We start from the raw sequence: 21,108 nt of genomic DNA on the forward strand, positions 1-21,108 counted from the left end.
AAAAGGCACACAGAACCACCCAACATTCTCATTTTCAGGAGAGAAAACAAGGCTGACAAATTCAAAGTTGTTTACCACAGCTTCGAGCTTAGCTGAGTACAAACCCAGGGCTGTTGGCGCGCGCGCATGCACACACACACACAAGCACGCGCGCGCGCGCGTGTGTTCCACAAGAAGCCTCATACCCCCAAACTGACCTCTGAGCCTGATGGCATCAGAGCATGTTGGAGGCACAGGCCCTGCCCTTGCACAGCTGCTGAGTGAAATAAGAAGCATGAAAGAACATGGCAAACCACCCATGGAGTCCGAGCTGACGCCCACAGGCCTCCCTCCCATTAGAGTCCAGTACTTCCGAGTACTTCTTTGGGCCGTGGTTCATTCTGTAGAGCTCTGAACAGACTACTGAATGCCAGATCCACCTTCACAGCACACTCCAGCATTCAGAACCTGCAGGCATCCCAGCCTCTCCTAGGAATGCTCACCACAGAGATTCGGCAAAGTTCAGTATATGTGGAAAAGCACAAAGGAATAAATTTGATCAAGCATATAACTGTGGACTAGAAGCCATGTATCAACTGCAAATGATTCTACACAATGAATTTAATTCATTACACAGCAGTGAAAAATGTTACATTACTTAAGAAGGCACCCCACCAGAGGAGGGCATCATGGGTACCAGGGTGAAGTTAGGCGAGCCCTGTTTGCAAACTGCCAAGAATGGTGGCTGAGGCCTGGAGAATCTTTAGTTCTTCAGCCCACAGAGTTTCTACCAAAGTTAGCTGGTTGGTCAGAGCGACTTCTTCATCCTTCATGTGAGAAACCTGAAAGTTAGGGTAAGATTATTTTATTAATCTCAGCAGTGTCTCCATGCAAATGAGTTTCCATGCAAGTTTCTCTGAATTAAAACATTTCCTAAATAAATATAAAAATGAGAAATTATACTTGAAAATCCATTCTCAAAATGTGATGCAATCATTTTTACCTATTAAAAGGTTAGGCATAAAATAATAATAATTTATAAATTACCAAGGTTCATGAGAGAGTGGGTGGCGGGGAGGGATGGGAAAAATGAGGAGCTGATGCCAAGGGCTCAAGAAGAAAGAAAGTGTTTTGAGAATGATGATGGCGACAAATGTACAAATGTGCTTGACACAATGGATGTATGTATAGATTGTGATAAGAGTTGTACAAGCCCCCAATAAAATAATCTTTTTTAAAAAGTATAGACATAATTTCAACAATCAAAAATAATACATGATTATATCTATTTACAACTTCATTCATGATTTCTCTATTAATCCATTTATTCTATTTTATTTCTATGATTTCTATTTCTATTTATGATTTCATTTATTTGTGACACTAAAGAGTGCTCTTAGAGATGTATAGAACATGTATAGAACTTCTTAAAATATTTAAGAAAGGAACATAATATTCTAGAAACATACCTTTTGAAGCACAGCATTAGACTCCTCTATAAAATAAGAGCATATTTTCCTGGTTATGTCCAAACTTGCTTTCTCATTTGTATCTGAAATTATTTCACCAAGAAGTACTTTTTTCCAGCATGTACTAGAATTAAAATGTTCAATAAGAAAATATCAGGCCCGTAAAAGGTAAAGAAGGCTCTGACACTTCAACACAGCACACAAACACTTCTTAAGGTACCCTCTGCAGGCAGAAAGCTCAAATCTCCCTGTCGCATGCAGCAGAGAGGGAGAGAAGGAAGGAGTGGCAGGCAGCAGGGTGGGAAGGAGCCTGAGAGAATAAACAGCAAGGGGACCAGGCACTCTTGGCAGGCAGAGACTGAATTTTCCAATCATCACAGTCCTGTGTCTGGCCTATAAATGGAGTCACCCACCAGGGGCATGCGCAAGGCAGCAGGAAGGGGTGTCCTCAGCAGGAAGGCTTGGGGACAGCAGAGCTTTCTCCTCCTCTCAAGTGACTGAAACAAAACAAAACTCAGTCATCGAGCCCATCAGACTCATACAGACCCTATAGGACAGAGTGCCAAGGCGGTAAATCTTTACAAGAGTGGAAAGCCTCATCTTTCCCCCAAGGAGTGGCTGGTGGTTTGGAACTGCTGACCTTGGGGTTAGCAACCCAACGTGGAATTCTACGTCACCAGGGCTCTAACCTTAAAAAAAAAAAAAAACTGAACAGAGGCCCCTTTACATTTGGGAGGGTGAATCTGTGTGCCAAGTCTTGCTCGATGTACAAGTCATTCCAATTCTAAACTACAAAAATTGGTAGAAAATGAAGTGCCTCAGCAGAGTGATCACTGTTAAGCACTAACAAGTCTATGTCAACTCCTGGTGACCCCACAGAGTAGAGCCGCATTCTTGGCTGCAATCTTCACAGAACCAGATGACCATATTGAAACTACTTAACCATTGTGCCGCCATGGGCAGAGCAGGGAAAATTTACTGCAGGCAGACGGGCTTAGGTGTGTTTGGGGTGGGCAGCCAGAGCCTAGACCCAATCTACGCAGTAGGAAGAAGCACGAGCCTGGGAGAAGGGGACAGAGAGCGGGTCTGGACACAGAGAAGGCAGGCGTGGGCTCTGGTCTAGAAGCCGCAGGCAGGGCTGTAGAAGATGGACACGAGAAATAGTACAAAGAAACCAGACAGAAAGGCACACCAGCCCACAGGAGGAGGAGGAGGAGAATGGTGATGACGACGACGTTGTTTTTGTTGTTAGGTACCGGCCAGTGGGTTATGACCGGAGCAAGGCTAAGCACAACAGAACCAAACACCACCTGGTCCTGCGCCAGCCTCACAATGGTTCATATATTTGGGTCCATTGTCGCAGCCACTGTGTCAACCCACTTCATTCTGGGCCTTCCTCTTTCTCACTGCATCTCTGCTTTACCACACACGATGTCCTTCTCCAGGGACGGTCTCTCCTGACAATATGCCCAAAGTTCACGAGAAGTCTTGCCATCCTTGCCTCTAAGGACCACCCTGACTATACTTCTTCCAAGATGGATTTGCTTATACTTTTGGAAGTCTACGGCACTTTCAATATTCTTCTCAGCACCACCGTCCAATCTTTATTCCCTCAATCTTTATTCAATGCCCAACTTTCACATGCATGAGGGTATAGAAAATACCACAGAATACACCAGGGAATAATGTCTTATAGATCATGACCATTTGTGGGATGGCTGAAACTTCAGGAATAGGTGAGTTCTCAGACAAGAAAGAAGGAAATTACTATGTGCCAGGCAGTGTGCTCTCACTTGCATGGGGGTGGGGGGAGCCGGCGGCTTAAAAATGTTTATAGAGAAATTCCACTTTTTCATGAACCATTCTGAAGCCCCCTCCTATATCCACTATGCACGTAAGTGTTAAAGTTACCTTGCAAAGACAGCAATCCCCATTAGACATGCAAGAATTGAGAACCAGAGAAGTCGGAGGAGTTCTTCTCAGAGGCAACGCCACTGAGAGGCTGGCACAGCATTCTAACACACAGGATCCCAAGCCCGGACTTTTTCTGCCCTCTCGCTCCAGGCAGTAAGAACAACTCAGGAGAAGAAGCCCAAGGCTGGCCTTCAGGCAATATCCAGTGACTTAATTCTAGGTGAAATGCCTACAAAACACTTGTCTCTATTTCCACAAAGGGTTTAAAGAAGCTGATACACAAGAACAGACAACACCCAAGAATGAAGTGGGGGCGGGGCATAAGACGAAAGACAAGGCAAGGAAGAAAAAGGCAGTGTGCCTAAGAAAGAGCCCAGTGACAAATGCGTGCCTTAAGATGCTGAACATTTCCATGGACCACAAATTTACCTCCGCATTGTCTAGCCAAGTAAGAAAAACAAGGAAGCATAATTGGTTAGATAAAACACAGCATCTGCTGAGAATAAACACAACTGCCCTGGTGTTGGGACCAGGGAAGCATTCTTCCACTGCCCAGCCAGTAGGGGATAGCCCATCATAAGCGAGGAGCACGATCAATGGCAGGTGTCACTGAGTGTTGCCCGCAATGGCCTCTGGGCACTGGACTGAGTGCTCTTTAGAAGCACTGTTCCACTTAGTCCTCCCACATGCCTGGGAACTCATCATCTCCAGAAGGTCCTCTCTAGCTACTGTTTTTCTTGTCTGCGCTTTGGCAGTTGCCAGGAAGACGTGGCCCAGGGCAAGGAGGCACCATGCACGGGACCCACAGGCTCAAAACAGCCTCCCAGGAATACTGGGGAGGAGCCTGACATGAAGCTACAGTCCTAGAAATGGTCAAGATCTAAGGACAAAAATCCTCCCCCTATGGACAAGCGACATGAAGCAGCAGCTACTCTAACACACCTGGGTATAATACAGGTGGGTATAATACAAGTGGGTATAATACAGGTGGGTATTCTTTGTTCCCTCTCAGGCTGGGCACTTGAATGGCAGCCAAAAACACACCCCAAGTTACAACCAGACTGTTAACTACAGCTCCTGACCAACACATGTGAAACTTACAATTCTCCAGCCTCCAGACACAACAACTTGAGAGCCGTGAGTAACCTCCAAGACGGTCCATCCCATCCAAATGTCAAATTCCTAAAATTTACAAAAGTTTTTTAAAACAGCAGCAAATACTTTACAAACAGCCGGGAAGCCACCGGTTGTTTTTCAAAGAGGCCAAAAACAAATGTAACCTTCAGCACTGGTCACAAAGAAAAAGTCTACAAGCAATAATAGAGCCTGATGATAAAAAATCCCCTGCATTTTTTTTTTCGCTTTTGTTTTTAAGGAACTATTCTCTAATTAATTTTGTGAAGGGATTAAACTTTGGGGAGGGCCCACAGGAAGGGGAGGCCTTGCATGACAGCTCACAGTGAGATTAATTAATTAATTAATTAATCCATCCATGGCGCAAACACCTGGCTGTCTTCCCACTATCACTGCATGGCTCCCAACTTCACTTTGTCCAGAGAATGTGTGAAACAGAGGCTAAGACCCCGTGTACTCCATTTGGTGTGGAATCACCGTGCTGCTCACCCCCCTCAAGTGCCTGAATCAATGCTCAGGCTTCCAGGGACCAGGACCGGTCCCCTGAGGGTGAGCCTCATCCTGCACTATACACTAGCCCACTGCCATCCCTTCTGACCACAAGCTAGACACACAACCAGTATCAGGTGTAATAACTTAGCCTCTCAAGTTTCTATCTTATGCCCAGACTAAGTTTCTTGAAAGCGCCCTACCTCTGTGCTCTCCAGAAACACTAAGCACATTCTGACCTCATATAGTAAGCGTAGCACAAATCCCACCACTGCTGACAGTCAGGAGGTGTTGCACCCTGCAAAGCCCGAACCCTCATTCCTAATGAAGTCACTTTGAGAGAGAGAAATGACTTACTCCAGAAAGCCATGGTCCTTTAAAATGGCAATCTTTTTGCTCATCTGCTTATCTGTTGATGGAAGATACTTAACAAGTATATCTATAATTTAAAAAACAAACACAGATCAGACTAAGGCACAGTGTGTAATTCAGACAGCAGAGTGAATGTCACTTCTCAACTCACTGTCCTTCCCATTAGCAATCAAGACGTGTCAACACTTTGATCAAATCACCACTAAAAAATGTCTACTCTTCTAATCCAGGTCCGATTCTACAAGACCATGGATTCCAATCTTAGAAAGCTCTAAGTTCCAAGCTGTAGAAGAACAAAACATCACCACCTCAGCTCAAATTAACCAAGTACAGCAGATAATTCGGACATTAGCATAGCTGCGGGGAAACCATAAACCAACCAAAGCAAAACCAGTCACCCTGGTGTTCATATGTACTCATGGTGGCCCTGTGTATTTCCAATGGGATTGTGTTCATTGGATTTTCAATGGTTGATTTTCTGGAAGTCACTAGGAATTTCTTCCGAGGTGCCTTTAAGTGAATTGAAATCACCGACCATTATGTTAGCAGCCAAGCACATTAACTGTTGGCACCGCTTAGGGAAAGAAAAATAATATTCAAGTACTTTAGAAGTCAGAACTTGAACAAGTCGGAACCTTAGTGACTGCAACCAACCATAGCAAACTAGTAGTGAATAATGCAAAAATAAACAATTCTAATTGGGTTAGTGATGCTCCTGTATGAGTCACCAGTGGTGGACAGGTTTCAGCAGAACTTCCAGACTAAGACTACAAAGAAAGGCCAGGCCATCTACTTCGGACTTTCAGTCAATGAAAACCCTGTGGGTCACAACAGAATGTGGTCCTATCAGGTGCTGCATGATGAGCCCCTCCGGCTGGAAGGCCATCAAAATGCACAGTGGGCCGGCATTAAGCATGCCGTCTGTCACGACGAGCAGGGCCCAGGGGTCATGAGCCAAAGCCAGCTGGGCAGCAGCTGAGGGACAACAGAATAATGAGGGATTTTCTCTTTTTAAATTTTCCTCCTGTAACCCTATGTTGGTTTAACAGTTTTTAAAACAAAAAGAATATGTAAATTTTGCTCAAATTGATTTTACAAATGAACATTTAAAAATCTTTACGGAAGCAGTCAGCCTCATCTTTCCCCCTCAGGGTGGCTGGTGGGCTTGAACTGCAGACCTGACGGGTAGCAACCCTACGCCTAGGCCACAGTGCCACCAATGCTCCGGAACATTTCATAGCCAACAGTATTAAAGTGATAAGGAGTCTGAAAATAGAAAGCCAGTCTTAGAGCTAATTTTCTAAGAGAACTAACAAGGCCCCATTTTTGCTTTTCTGCTTTTGATTTAGCGAAGTAACATAGGATGCAATACAATTATCTTCCCCACGCTTCTATTTCCATGAGAGCTCATAATAAAACTGCAGGCTTCTTACCAAATTACAGACTTGTGCCATGCCTGGCCATTTCTTCTGATCCTAGAAGACTGTGTACTTCAGGAAGAAAAAAATCTGTCTTCTACAGCATCTCTAATACTTGGAAATTTTACACCACAAATGTAATAGCTAAGTTACTAATTTTCAGATAGTAATACCCATAAGGATGACTAGTTAACACACTGCAAAAAACATAAATGGGATCACCAGTCCATCTGGCCTTAAACTCAGAAAGCAGGCACTACGCAGTGGATGCTCTCCAGTAAGCATGCAGCGAGCTGCTGACCCAGCTCCCAGAGCTTTGCTGACCTTTCACAGCAAACCGCCAGCATGTCTTCCCAGGCATCTCTAGGTGGATTCAAACCATGACCAAGCACCTAACCATCTGTCCTACCCAGGGTTGCTAAGACCCCAAACACGCCAACCTGTTGGAATCAAGCTGATTCCAAGTCACAGCAACCCTTGTCATTGTACAGAGGAGAATGACAGGACTCGAATCAATGGCGGTGAGTCTGAGTGTGCTCGCTTGTTTTAACTGCTCCTTAGGGTCTCCGACGCGGTAATCTTTATGGAAGCACAGTGCCTCATCTTTCTCCCACCACAGCGTCTCTCGGGGGTTCTATCTGCCGACCTTCTAATTGGCAGTGGAGCACCTTAATCACATGCCACCAGGGCTCCTTCCAAGGTTCCTCACCCCAAACTCCAAACTCCTGACATCAAGGGGATGCAGACTCACAGTGACACTAAAGGACAGGGTGGAAGTGCCCTATGGGTTTCCAAGACTGTAACTCTTGATGGAAGTAGAAAGCCCTCTCTTTCTACCTCAGGGCAGGTGACTTTATGGTTAGCAGTCCAAGGCATAACCACTTCCTGGTAGAAGCAATAACATTTTGTATACTTTACTTAAGTATTAATAAGTATTTTTATCTTTTGACTTCTTGATCGCTAACCCTGTTCTATCATCGGGACAGTGAGCCCCAGTGACACAGTGGTCCAGCGCTGGGCTGCTAACCAGAAGGCTGGTGCTCTGAATCCACCCAGTGGTTCCGTGAAGGCCTGGCAACCTGCTCCCCCCAAAAGATGGAGGCCTTCCACACCTAGCAGCAATCCCACCCCAACTTGAGGGGCAGTGACGTGTTTTGTACACGACTTTCCATTTCTTTCCACCTATTCACAGTTAAGTCTTTAAGGGTTTTTCTTCTCTTCCATCTGTCTTCTAATGTCAAAAAAGCCTTCCACATTTATTATCCTATCATTCAAACTTCCTGTTTTTACTTCAACACTGAAATTTCAGTCAGCCTGCCTCCAAACCAACAATCCACCATCATCAAGTTGATTGACTCACAGCAACCCTATACCGCTTTCCAAGGTGGTAAATCTTTACAGGAGCAGATAGCCTCAGCTGTCTCCTACACAGCAGCTAGTGGGTTTGAACTGCAGACCTTATGGTTAGCAGTGCTTTGGGAGTTCCTGGTGGTAGAAACAGTTAAGCACCCAACTGGTAACCCAAAGGCTGGAGGTTCAAGTCCACCCACCTGTGCCTCGGAAGAAAGGCCTGGTGATCTACTTATTAAAATTAAGTTAGTGAAGACCCCAGAGTATAGCTGTACTCTGACACACAAGGGGCCCCCGTGAGCTGGAGGTGACCCCACATCAACTGGCATGAATGCTTTAGGATTTAATTTTATTAAAACTTAAAATAAACACATCTCTAGAGAGGGGAAGCGTTCTGTTTTTGTGAGAAAACCAAAGTTGATTCTAACCTCGTGAGACATACACACAGGCATGAGGATTCCGGGGGGAAACAAATCCGTATTCCAGGAGCAGGCGATGGTTGTCATGGGGGCCGTAGCAGATGAACACCTCTTCATGTTTTCTACATCTGGAAGCCGCTCGAATTTCATAACAGTGCGTTTCCTCATTAAATGCTGCTTTTACCTACAAAAGAAGAAAACTTAGATCCTGTGTGTGTAAAAATGAAAAGCTGACTGTTGGATTACTTTAAGCCAGACATAGCTTTGCAACGCTCAATGAATTGAACCACATCCAAAAATAATGAGGAAAAAATGTCAGGGCTGCCTCAGCTTTTGAGCAGCATGATAGTGGTTGATAACTCATGAATTCTAGAGCCCTGTTGCTATTACGGAGGGACTCGGGTAGTGTAGTGGTGATGTGCTGGGCTGCTAACTACATGGTCAGCAGTTCAAAACCACCAGCTGCTCCAAAGGAAAAATGATGGGGTTTTTACTCCTGCAGAGAGTTAGGGGCAGTCTCGGAAAGTCACAGGGGCAGAGTCCTACAGGGTCACTATGAGTCGGCATCAACTCGATGGCAATCAGTGTGAAGTTTGGTTGCTATTCTGAGGAGCCTTGGTGGCATAGTGGGAAAGCGCTTTGCAGCAAGCCAAAGGGTCAGCAGTTCGAACCCACTGGCAAATCCACAGGAGAAAGATGAGGCAGTCTGCTTACATAAAGAGTAGGCTTGAAAACCTATAGAGCAGCTCTAATCTGTCCTATCAGGACAGAGTTGACTGGGTAGCAGAGGTGTTTCACAGAAAAGGCCTGGCTGCTCCTGAACCAAGGGTGGGTCGAAGCTCGGAGTACTCCTAGCACATCCCAGTACAGAGGGCTCTCTCGGAAAACTGCTTTACAGACTCAACTACAGGTTAGAGTTTCAGGACACAAACCCAACTGTGCTTTAACACAGGGCCTGAAACTTTCTACTATAATTTACAGAATACATTGTTTAGGTTTTGCCAGTTATAGCCCCTCACTCTCTCAAGCTGATCCTTGGTTCTGGTTCTGGTTTGTTTTGCTTGTATTGTCACAATTCTTTAAAAAGGTAAAAGCCATTCTTATCTAAGAACCTTGAGGCAAATGTTTGAAGGCCATAATTTGACACCCTCCACCCCCAACTATAAACAATAAAATTACTGGTTTGGAGCCTAACTATACTCACAGCCCCAAGGGAGTGTGTCCTGCACTGAGGACTGACAAGTCCTGATGTCCTAGACCTTTCACACAGCATCCCCCTTACAGGTACTTTGTCACCACCACTCTCCTCTAACTTCCGTCTCCTTTCTACAAAAATACAGTAGACAACCCAGGCCTAAGAAAGCACAGCAGGACACTCCTGCCCTTTCTCTCTAGCACACGTCCTGCCCATTCTCTCTAGCGCACGAGCTAACTAGATGCCCGGTGCAGCACAGCAGCAAGTCTCAGTTTGGTCACTGGAGGATCTGGAGGAAGAGGGACAGTACAGAGGGTGGCAGTGGCATGAGATCTCAGCCATGTGGTCCACAATGAGCCCGAGGGTGTCAAGAAGCCAGGCCTTTCCCTAGTGTGCCCCACACGTCTTCCACATGCGCCACAGCTTGCAAAGGGCTGAAGCAAAGGGGCCCAGTGACTGCCTCCACAGGGGATTCTGTCTTAATTGCCAAGTCTTCTCCCTGAATATCATCATCCACGTGGAAACATTTACTGAGCATCTACTATGCTCTCATAAAAAGTAATCATCTAAAGATTACAACCCTACTGGGACAAGTGTCTTAATACTTCCCTTCCCTTTTCCAGCTTATCTTGTACCACATCGACTTTTTATTTCTGGAAGGCCGGCTCATAAAAGCAAACGGGGACAATAAATCCAGCAGGGCTTCTCTGACTGTGGCTAAATTTTGTGGAAGGCAGGTTTACACAGGGTGCCCCTGTCAAAGGGGCCCACTTAATCACAGGAGTTAGCATGACCTGGGTAAGTGGCTCATCTGGAGGATGGAGAGCCCATCACCATAAAGCCACTTCAGCGTGGTTTACCTACACAGTGTACCAACTAATCTGGGCCATTCCACTTGCGCAGTCTCCCCTTGCAGAGCGCACACACCTTCACAGCAGCTGTTACCCAGCCCAGCATTTGAGCGGTCCCCTTGGGATGACCTGCCTGCACATCATCATGTATTGGGCTACTGGGCTGGGCGATGGAGTCACCCAGAGGAGGCCAGCAAAGTTCCCTCCTCAGAAGAGGTCAGACCCTAGTCCGGGAAGGTGTGAGTCTAACAAGAGATGGCTCCAGGGGCAAAAGGAGATGGGACCAGAAAGCAAGCGTGCTTCAGCCCGGTTATGGGAGGAGAAAGAAGACTCTGCCGTGTGGGGACCCAGGGGCACAGAGAGTAGAGCTCTGCAGAGACGTGCAGAGGAGCAGGGGAAAGATAAAGGATGCCAGGTAGGAGACTGCATCAGGAGGAGAGCCGGAAGCACACTGAGGGCCATCTGTGCCTGCTCTTGCTCACAGGACAGTCAGTGCTCCCTGTTGTGAGTCCTCCTATCCAAGCCAAACCTGCTCACCTGGATGTCTGGACTGTGATTCAGCAGGTCCAGGAACGGGGCAAGGGCACACGTATCTGGCTCGGTGGAGAGGCACCCATGCCGCCGGTGACTCAGGTACACAGCTCTGGTGTTGACCGTGCACCAGGCCCACAGGAGGGCGCTGTAGGTGAAGATGCTCTCAACTGCCTCGGAAAAGAGAGGCTGCAGGGAGGAGAAAAAGTCTCTGGAGGACGTATAAAACTCCCCAACACAGCTCCTCTGTTCTCGAGCCTTTGTTATTAAAGGCCTGGGGAGAAGATTCACCACTTCCGGCTCTAAACAAACAGGGCAAGTGTAGGCCTCAGGTAGTGTGTCCAGGTAAGGCTTCCAGGGAGACCGGTCCCCAGCATGCTTTTCAGAAACTAGGAAGGTGCAGAGAGCCAGCAGAGGAGATGGAGGCGGCTTCCACCTGGTAAAATTAAAACAGGTTTAAGGCAAACACTGTCACTCAAGTTAGGGACTACGTGAAACGTGTGAGTGTGGGTGCACTGATTTGTTATGCCACTGGAGGGATTATGCTCAAGCTGTCAATCCCTCCAGGTTTACATACGGAACCCAATAGATGCCCTTTATTCTATGACTCACACTCCCTCTAGCGTCCTATTAATAACCACTAGACCCATTTCAAGTCTGTTTACAGGAACCCTCTCTGCTTCCTGGTTTCCCAGCTTGAACACTTATGCTACAGATCCACTTTTATCAATCAGATGAGAATACACAAGTGGTGGAACAACACACGTGCCACAGCAAATCCAAGACAAAACCATACTCTGCCACACTGTGCCACGTGGATTCTGACTCAGGGTACTCCATGCGTTACAGAATAGAACTGCTCCCTCCATAAGATGTCCTTGGCTGTAATTGTTACAGAAATAGACTATCAGGCCTTTCTCCCGGGGCACCACTAGCTGAGTTCCAAACTACAACCTTCAGGTTAGTAGTTGGAACACAATCCATTTGCAGCACCAAGGGATCTAGCAATGAGCTACATGAAGCTACGTCCATTTTAACTGGCAGAAATTAAGCAATATTTAAAATTAATTTCTCAGGATACAAGCCACATACCAAGTGCTCAACAGCTACACTTGACTAGCGGCTATTATACTGCACAATAAGACATTCCCATCATCCCAGATAGTTCAACTGGATGCCCATAACCTAGACCAAAAACTAAAGATGCTCGTTATATACTTGTTACACTTCAAGTGCTCATTTCTAAGCTTGCTTGATTTCAAATCACATACTGCAGTACTTTTATTTGTTTGCATGGTTACCCATAAAAACAAATCCTGTGGCATGAAACTATTTAGGAGATGTTTCAATGTCTGGATTTGTATGCAGCAGGACGTTCTACGCAAAATTTCAGAGTACGACAGAGAATCTGCATCTTAAGAGCATCCTTACCTTTACTCAAGTCTATGAAGGGGTTCTCCCACCCACCCCCCAAAAAAAAACAAACAATGCTCATTTGTTATTTTTGATGTGAGGGGGATAGTGCATTTGGAGTTCGTTCCATCAGGTAAGACTGTTAATCAAGCTTTCTATTTAGAGGTTCGGAAAAGATAGCATAACTGTGTGCGACTGAAAATGCCTGCTTGGTGGCAGACAGGGGACTGGTTTTGCCACCACGAAAATGCACCTGTTCACACAGCCGTCTCAGTACACCAGTTTTTGACAAAAAACTGCATGCCTCTCTTGCCCCACGCACCTAACTCACCTGACCTCGCTCCATGCAGCTTCTTGTTTCCATGAATTAAGAGGGACATGAAAGGACAGAGATTTGACAACGTTGTAGGAGAGGTGAAAAAAAAATGAGGGAGGTACTGTCAGCCATTCAAACAGATGAGTTTGGGAAATGTTTCCAAGAATGGAATCGCAGATTTGACAAATGTATTAAGTGTAATAGAGAGTACTTGCAAGGTGATATATTGTTTTGTTAAAAAAAAAAATTTAAATACATACTTTCGGGGAAAAAATTCTGGTTATGGGGGGTATCCCCTCTTACCAGATGCTGATGCCTTCTTACAAGAAAAAAAAAAAAATGCCAGGGGAGAAAAACAATCCAGAACTTATCTTCAAATTGAAACATGAAGCAATCTCTCAGTCCTCAAGATTTAGCAAGAAATCCTTGTGTTACGGATCCCACTCACTCTGTTGGTGGAGAACACTCAAAACCAAGGCCCACCAGAACAGATAACATAAAATACTTCTCTACTCCCGGCCTGGCCTCCCTCCCTCTGTGCTAAGTAAAACTAAGCCTTTGATAAATTCGACAGCGCTCCTTTGGAAGAATTCGAGCACATACGAGGAAGGGTAAAATGGACTGTTGCGGTCTACTGTGACAGCAACGAGCCTGGCGGTGCAGTCGGTTACTGACGCGTTAGACTGCTAACCGCACGGTCAGCCATTCGCACCTGCCTGCTGCTCTGTGGCAGACAGGGGGCTGTTTACTCTGGCAAAACTGCCTCCGAAATCCACAGGGGCAGTTCTCTCTTAGAGTCACGATGAGCCTGAATCTGCTCGATGGAGTGTGATCATGATGGCAGAAAGGCCACTGAGAGTCTGAATTACACATATCATCTCCTTCAACTTTCACTTACAAGTAAGTGATGGATCAAGGCTCAACTCAGATTCCAGAGAGCCTGGAAAAACCTTAAAATGTCCACTGGCAAGGAATTAAGAACAAGCTTCAAAGAACAGAATCCGCCTTTCAAATAATTTGAGCTACTGATTCGTTCTGAAAAGTCCTAGGTCCTTTTGATCTTCCCCTCAGATGGCGCACTGGCCAAGGACAGAGACCTCCCAGAGGAGCACAGCCCTGTGTGAGCATGCGCGCGAGATCACTTACTTTGTAATGTACGCCCCTAAGTAGCTTCTAATCACTGTGTCCGTGGTGAGCAGGCAACTCTCAGGCACAGAAATAATCATCTGCCCCACCTTGACACAAAGAAAGTCAAGGTTAGGACACTCATGCTTCGGCATGGCCTGCGAATGTGCGTTAGAGTGCTGTAAAACTATGGCTCCAACCCCACTGTTATCTACCCCCACTCTACTATAACCCAGCCACAGCCCCACAGCCCCCAACAGACTCACTCCCCATCCCTGAGGAGCAAGGGCAGGCAAGGCTGTGCCAATGCCAGGGACTACAATCCCAACATGAAGCAGAGGTGAATGCCCTGGCCTGCCACCCGTCAACCTTTCTCCTGGGAGGAAGAGCAAGGAAACAGTTTGACAGCTGTCCCCCCTGCATTTCTTAGGCCATGAAAGTGTGCTCCCGATGGGAAACAGAAACCACCAATATCAGTTGTAACCAGTGAAATCCAGGTGCCCAGTGACTGACTGCTCCAGACAAGTGCCTACTCTCTCCATTACCTGAAACTAGCCAGCTCGCTGATGAAAGGGCAGCCCACCCAGCACAGCATGAATCTAACTCTATCACTTGTATAAGCTTAGCTTTCTCTCACTGTAAGGTTGGGGTGTGGTGAGGGGGAGGATGTCACCGGGAATTAAGATGGAACATCACAGGCCCCAGAAAGAAGTTCAGCACTAAGACAACAGATGTGAGACCAAGGATTTGGATCCTGGCATTGGAGATTGGCAAAACTACTCAGGCCTGCAAAGAGTGTCAGGGTTCTCTAACTGGATTCCTCATGAGTCAAGTGAAATTAAACTGATGATTACTAACTACGTCCCTTCTGACTTCAAAATCCCATGACTTCCCTTTTAGCTGTTTGTTTGTTTTTTTTCTGTCCTCCTGTCATTAGCTTAATTCTATTTTTTTTTTGGCTTAATTCTATCTTAAGAGTCATTGTCTCTCCTCTTTCCTCAATGACTTACAATGACATTTGCCCCAAAGAGCTATTTACTCCATGAATATCTATGATTTTCACTTACATTTATGTAAATTATTACTAAAGCCAAGAAAATGCTCATTTGTACATAATGTCAACAGTAGAACAGCTCTGCAGTCATAGTCAAAAAGGGCATTGCAAGATCTATCTTGAAGTACACAATGCTGTTTTGATAATATCTATACACATATAATGAAATCCAGTCAATACAGCTATTATGCAAATGTATATACCAACTACTAAATCAAAAAACAACAAATGTGCTTGACACATGGATGGATGTATGGATTGTGATGAGTTGTACGAGCCCCCAATAAAATAAAAAATTCAAAAAACCAAACTCGCTGCTACCGAGTCAATATTGACACACAGTGGCCCCTTGTGATTTCTGAGACCATAACTGTTTACGGAAGTAGAAAGCCCAGTCTTTTTCCCTCGAAGCTAATGGTAGTTTTGAACTGCCAACCAAATGGATTACAGCCCAACTCGTAATCACTACACCCTCAAAGCTCCTTACCACCAAAGCTAGTGATGGAGAAATTGAAGAAGCAACATGTTCAGTCTGAAATTGCGCAACCAATGCAATCAAGACGCACTGATAATTACTGGTGATAAGAATGTAAACGTTGGAAACAAAGAGGTAAGAACAGTTGTTGGGAAATACGGCCTTGGTGAGAAATGAAGCTGGAGATCACATGACAGAATTTTGCAACGCCAATGCCTTCTTCATAGCAAATACCTTTCACAACAACATAAAAGGCGACTATACACAGGCACTTCTCCAGATGGAATACAAAAAATCAAACTGACCACATCTGTGGGAAGAGACGATGGAGCAGCTCAGTAGCAGCAGCTAAAACCAGGCCACGGCCTGATAGTGCAACAGGCCATCAATTGCACACATGTAGGTTCCGGTTGAAGCTAAATGAAATTAAAACAAGTCCACGAGAGCCAAAATATGATTTTGAGTCTACTCCACCTGATTTTGAGAACATCTCAATAACAGATTTGACCCACTAAACACTAATGACCTGGTGAGCTGTTTGAGGGCATCAAGAACATCATGCATGAAGCAAAAGGTAATTAAAAGATATGAAAATGGGGAGGGGAGGAGAAAAAAAATATGAAAGTAAAGATCAAAGTAGATATGAGAAGAGCCTGAAACTTGCTCTCAATCATAGAGTAGCTAAAATAAATGGAAATGATGAAAAGAGCTGAACAGAAAATGTCAGAGCAACTCAAGAAGATAAAATAAAATATCATAATGAAAGGTGCAAAGACCTGGAGTTAGAAAATCAAAAAGGAAGGACATGCTCAGTATCTCCGAAAGAGCTAAAGAAAAACTCAAGAAGAAAGGCAGAAAGAGAGGTGGTCCCCCATCAGTGGAGGCAGAGCTGGGCCTAACTCCCAGACCACAGCTAGCTCAAGGCTCTATTACCATGCTGTGCATAGCCACTCAGGAGAATAGCTCCCTGGGCACATTTAGCCCATACATGATGTCTCGCAACATTCGCCATGCTCAGACTGCCAGCTGCCTCTCCACCTCCTCCATGACTGAGGGTGCATGCCCGTCCCTGAAGCCCTTCCTTACAGGAAGCCTGCCTTTTTCTCACCATCTTCCTGGTCTGCAGCTGAGACTCTAAGAGCACCTGGACAGGAGGGTGTGGTGCACCCTCTAGGGACGTGGACATAGAGCTGCAAGCAACCTGGGTGTCCGATAGACACACCAGCCTGAGAGCAAACTAAGCCTCCATTCTGCTTAAGTCCTGTTACTTTGGACTTGTCACTTATATACAGAAAAACTTAATCAGAACTGATAGAACGATACTCAAACACACCCACTAGATGAGTAAGAAATGCCAGTGGGACTGGTGTCAAAAAGTTAGTGGAACAATTCCATTCTCTCTCTCTCTCTCTCTAATGAATGTTTGATTGTGAATTAGAAGGGGGTTTACATTTCAGACTATCAGTTCTGCATTCAGAAGGTTCAAACACTCATCAACTCCCAAGCCCGTATTCTATCCCACCCCCTCCACTCTTTTTAATTCCATTTTTTCCCATACACTTTTTGCAGCCCCCTCATGTGTCACACACAATGTGTTTTAAACATTTCAATGTTTTCAGAAACATTCTGAACTCCAAAACAAAGCAGCAAAACTGAGCATGCATTCCAAAGGCTCCAGGGGCCGTTCTGACCGGCAGGGCTGTTCTGCTCATCAGGCCTCTCCCAGTGCCTAGGAAAGCAAAGAAAGAAAAGGGTGAACATATAGGTCAATGAGCAAAGCTACAGAGAACTGAAGCAGGTTCTCCCAGCCTTGGACTCCCAGGGGAAACAAGGCTTCAGGAAAGGACTGGGAAATGCCTTGGGCCCCTGTGGGTGTCCTTATAGGGCTGCCCTCTGACAACACTGGTGGTTCAGTGGCTGAATTCTCGCATTCCATATAGGAGACCCAGTCAGTGCGCCTCAAGCCGAGCCACCACCCATCTGTCAGGGGAGACGTGTGTGTTCCTATGACCCTGAGCACATTTCAGTGGAGCCTCCAGACTAATAATACATTGACTAGGAAGAAAGGCCTGGTGATTCACTTCCAAAAATCAACCAGTGAGAATCCTACAAAACGAATACAAAAGTCCGATCTGTAACTTATCGGGAAGATGGCACAGGAGTGGGCAGCATGTTGTTCTGCTCTGCATGGCCACCAGTGCAAAGGCCCAGTCCACCGCAACTAACAACAGGATGGCCTACAGACCACCACAGGCTGGATGCAGCCCTGTGCTGGGCCCCTTTTAAGAACCCAGCCTTGGATTCCCTCCTTCAAGCAAAAGGCCTACTTCTAATTCCCATCCAACCTGAGATCCAATTCTGTCCCGACCAGGCCCAGCTTTCCCCACCAACGATCTTGGAGAGCCCTTTGATTGATGGGCCAGCAAACCCTACCCCATATCCAAGAGAGTCTGTGGATTGCATCCTCCCTGCCGCACCGCGCTCAGGTAACCCATCAGATGAGCTCTGCTTCCACCTGGGTGAGCACGGTGAGGATCTGTAAATGCCAGCTGATGCCTACACACAAAAACTTTAGGGCATTGTTTTCCAGTGGACAATACTGCCCCTGGGGGCACTGAAATGATCTAAGAGGGCTGCAAAAGCAGATACCTTAGTATTATACTGGGGTATGGAATATAGTACAAAATGTCTTAATTGCTAGGAGAGAAATAGCATTGCTTTGTTTTGTTTTGTTTTTGATGAGAAAGGGGCCGGAGTTCAAATAAGTTTTAGAACCTTTTTGGGGGGAGTCTAGCTACAACAGTTACTTCTCCAGCTGTGCTGTCAGCCCTGCTGAAGCTAAACCCTCCCCACCTCAGCTCCCGCGACAGTCAGACGAACTCAGAGGAGGCTGAGATGCAGGGTTTCTAGGAGACACAGGGAGTCTGAGCCCACAAGAGGCCTAGAGCCTACTCAGTTTCATATTTAGAGTTCTTAACCTTTTGTCTCTTGGCTGGGAGGGCGCATAATTCTGCAAAGGTCAATCCCTGCAAGACAGTGGGAGCTCCCGAGCAACTGAGTCATCTGGCTGGTTGGTTGAGGCTGTTATATACTGACATCGGTCTCCCTGACCAAGGGCATACTGGTCACTCCAAGTGGTTTTGGTTTTATGAACATATTTCACTAATTCTGTGAATCCCACAGTGGATTTAATAATCCCTGAGGGGAGGGTGGGTTGGAACGGGGTAACCAATTACAAAGATCTACATGTGACCTCCCTGGGGGATGGAAAACAGAAAAGTGGATGAAGGGAGACGTCAGACAGGGCAAGATATGACAAAATAATAATTTATAAATTATCAAGGGTTCGTGAGGGAGGGGGGAGCGGGGAGGGAGGGGAAAAATGAGAACTGATGCCAGGGGCTTAAGTGGAGAGCAAATGTTTTGAGAATGATGAGGCCAATGAATGTACAAATGTGCTTTATACAATTGATGAATGTATGGATTGTGATGAGTTGTATGAGCCCATAATCAAATGATAAAAATAAAATAAAATATAGCACACTGCTACATGGATGTGGGGGAAATAATAATAATAATAATCCCTGAGGGCCAGATCCCTTTTAGAATCAATGACTAATGGGAAGACTTTTTCCTATGGAAGATTTTTTTTTTTTAAGATTCAGGTGCCAGTTTACATGGAAATTTCTCTCCACACACAATGCTGTAGGAACTGGGTTTCCGAGGCTGTAAATCTTTACAGGAGCAGAAAGCCTCACTTATTGTCTTCAAATCTCTGCTACCCTAATCCACCGGGGAGGCCTGGATTTGGCCCATGCTTTTGGCCCTGACAGGTGCAGTCCCAAAGCAGAGAGCCCTAAGACAAAATCCCACTCACTACATGAGAGCCTTACCCTTCCTCTCCCCCACCCCCAAGATTAATTCCTCAGACTTCTGTAGGTTCTGGCAGAATACCAAAACGGTCCCGCCTATCACACACTAATTAAAAACTGGAAATCTATGGCTCACAAGGGAGGTTCCTTGCTTCCAAAATACAAGCAATAGGCTGTGATCACAGCCAAATCATTTAGCTTGAGCACATCCAAGGCCATGAAGGTGGAGTTAAGAGCTTGGGAGAGTTGTCTGCTCTCTTCAAATGGGAAACTCTGTCCTGCTCCAGATTATAGACAGGTGATGTGTTTTCTAACATGCCATCTAACCATATGCCAATTCCTGCTTCTTCACCATACACCTGTCCTTCTGGCGCCAAGTAGAACCCATGAAGGCAGCAGGCCTCAGGCACTGCTCATTCACTCCTGACAAGCAACTTTCATTCCATTTTAGAACTTGATGAGTAACAAACATTACCACTCCGAGGCAGGCAACCTAACACACAACACTAAAAGCTGGGCACCCAGAGAGTGGGGTCCCCTGAAACTCAGCGGTGCTTCCCCGTAGCCTGTGTCCACCCATCTCTCACGTGACGTGGTCATGAGAATCAAATTCCAGACTTTACCTGGAAAACGAGCAGGAGTTAAATTTGTATCTTCAAAATTCCTATCCTTCATCCACTTCCTCAGCTCTATAAATTCAGACTTGTGGCTCTCTTTAACTAATCAAGAGGAAAGAACAAACAGCAATTGTGAGGGTTAGTGGAATGCATCAACTTGGCTAAGCCATGACTCCCAATATTGTGTGGCTAACTGCAGTTTGTGAGCCAACTCAAATTATCCTCTTTGTGATCTGATGTATTTATCCTCCCTTTTATGTTACAAATCCCCTATGTTAATGAGGCAGGGCCTGTGTGCTGTGTATCTTTGGTCATAGTCTCACAAGAGGTTTACGTTCTGCCCTTACTCAAGTCCCACCCTTACTCAAATCACGTTCTTTTTTTTTTTTTCTTCACGTTCTTCTTAGATGTACACAGAGTTTCCTTGGGCAGAGGCTGTGGGTAACCCAAATCCAATCTAGAGAGATATATGGATACTCTGGAGGGCTCTCCCCTCTTGTTCTGAATTCTGCACCACCTGGTTCCTCATCATCTTACCTCCAGTTCCTGGGACTTAAACCAGTAGCCTGTTGTCTTACCTGCCAATTTTGGGACTCACAAGCTTCTGAAACCCCCGTGGGCCAAAAGCCTGTCATCTGACCTGCCAATTGTGGCTTCTGTCACTGTAACCACATGATCAGGAGAAGCTACCAGACTCCTGCCGGACCCACAGAGCTGCAACTTCCCAGCCTCCACAACTACAAGAACCGTTTCTTCCAGATGAATATATCTATTTCTCCCTTGCCCTTCTCCTTTTCTATTTACAGAAACTTCAAACGTTTATGGAGAAGCTCCGATATCTCTTAATCAAATTTTTCATGAACATTTTGAAGTCTCCTTGTTATACACTTTACTGATTTTGCTTCTCTAGAGAACTCAGATTAAAATCACTGTATAGTCAGGTCACCAACTTTTGAGAATCTCTGAAGAACCATCTCACGTAGAGATGGTTAAAAAATAGAAGCAATCTTTCAAAAAGAACAAATAATGTAAAGTAGCTCATAGTGGCCTCGTTATGGAGGGGACCTGCTCCACAGGCCTTTCTTGGCTGTCATCTTGACAGAAGCAGATACCAA

The 21,108-nt window shown here is 45.6% G+C and overlaps 1 protein-coding gene across 9 annotated transcripts in view; it reads right to left on the bottom strand.

Moving 5' to 3' along the window:
- Positions 1-582: 582 nt before the first annotated feature.
- Positions 583-21,108, bottom strand: part of SETD4 (SET domain containing 4) — a 22,777-nt gene continuing 2,251 nt past the window's right edge. For 3 of the 9 annotated variants that reach the window (XM_045284567.1, XM_045284570.1, XM_045284569.1), the window contains 9 exons: positions 20,000-20,095; positions 17,094-17,233; positions 13,997-14,085; positions 11,128-11,557; positions 8,554-8,728; positions 5,343-5,424; positions 4,464-4,544; positions 1,449-1,572; positions 583-821 (listed from right to left, as the gene is read on the bottom strand). In XM_045284567.1, the coding sequence (XP_045140502.1) occupies positions 687-821; positions 1,449-1,572; positions 4,464-4,544; positions 5,343-5,424; positions 8,554-8,728; positions 11,128-11,557; positions 13,997-14,085; positions 17,094-17,233; positions 20,000-20,095 (1,352 nt within the window). In that variant the 3' untranslated portion in view covers positions 583-686. Of the gene's footprint in view, positions 822-1,448; positions 1,573-1,861; positions 1,946-4,463; positions 4,545-5,342; positions 5,425-8,553; positions 8,729-11,127; positions 11,558-13,996; positions 14,086-15,809; positions 16,116-17,062; positions 17,234-19,999; positions 20,096-21,108 lie in introns of those variants that run through there. The other 6 variants (XM_013006141.3, XM_045284572.1, XM_045284568.1 and 3 more) reach the window with 6 other exon arrangements.

Source organism: Echinops telfairi, unplaced genomic scaffold (assembly GCF_000313985.2).
Source record: "Echinops telfairi isolate 266 unplaced genomic scaffold, ASM31398v2 ScPeMD7_7469;HRSCAF=8507_0, whole genome shotgun sequence".
NCBI lineage: Eukaryota > Metazoa > Chordata > Mammalia > Afrosoricida > Tenrecidae > Echinops > Echinops telfairi.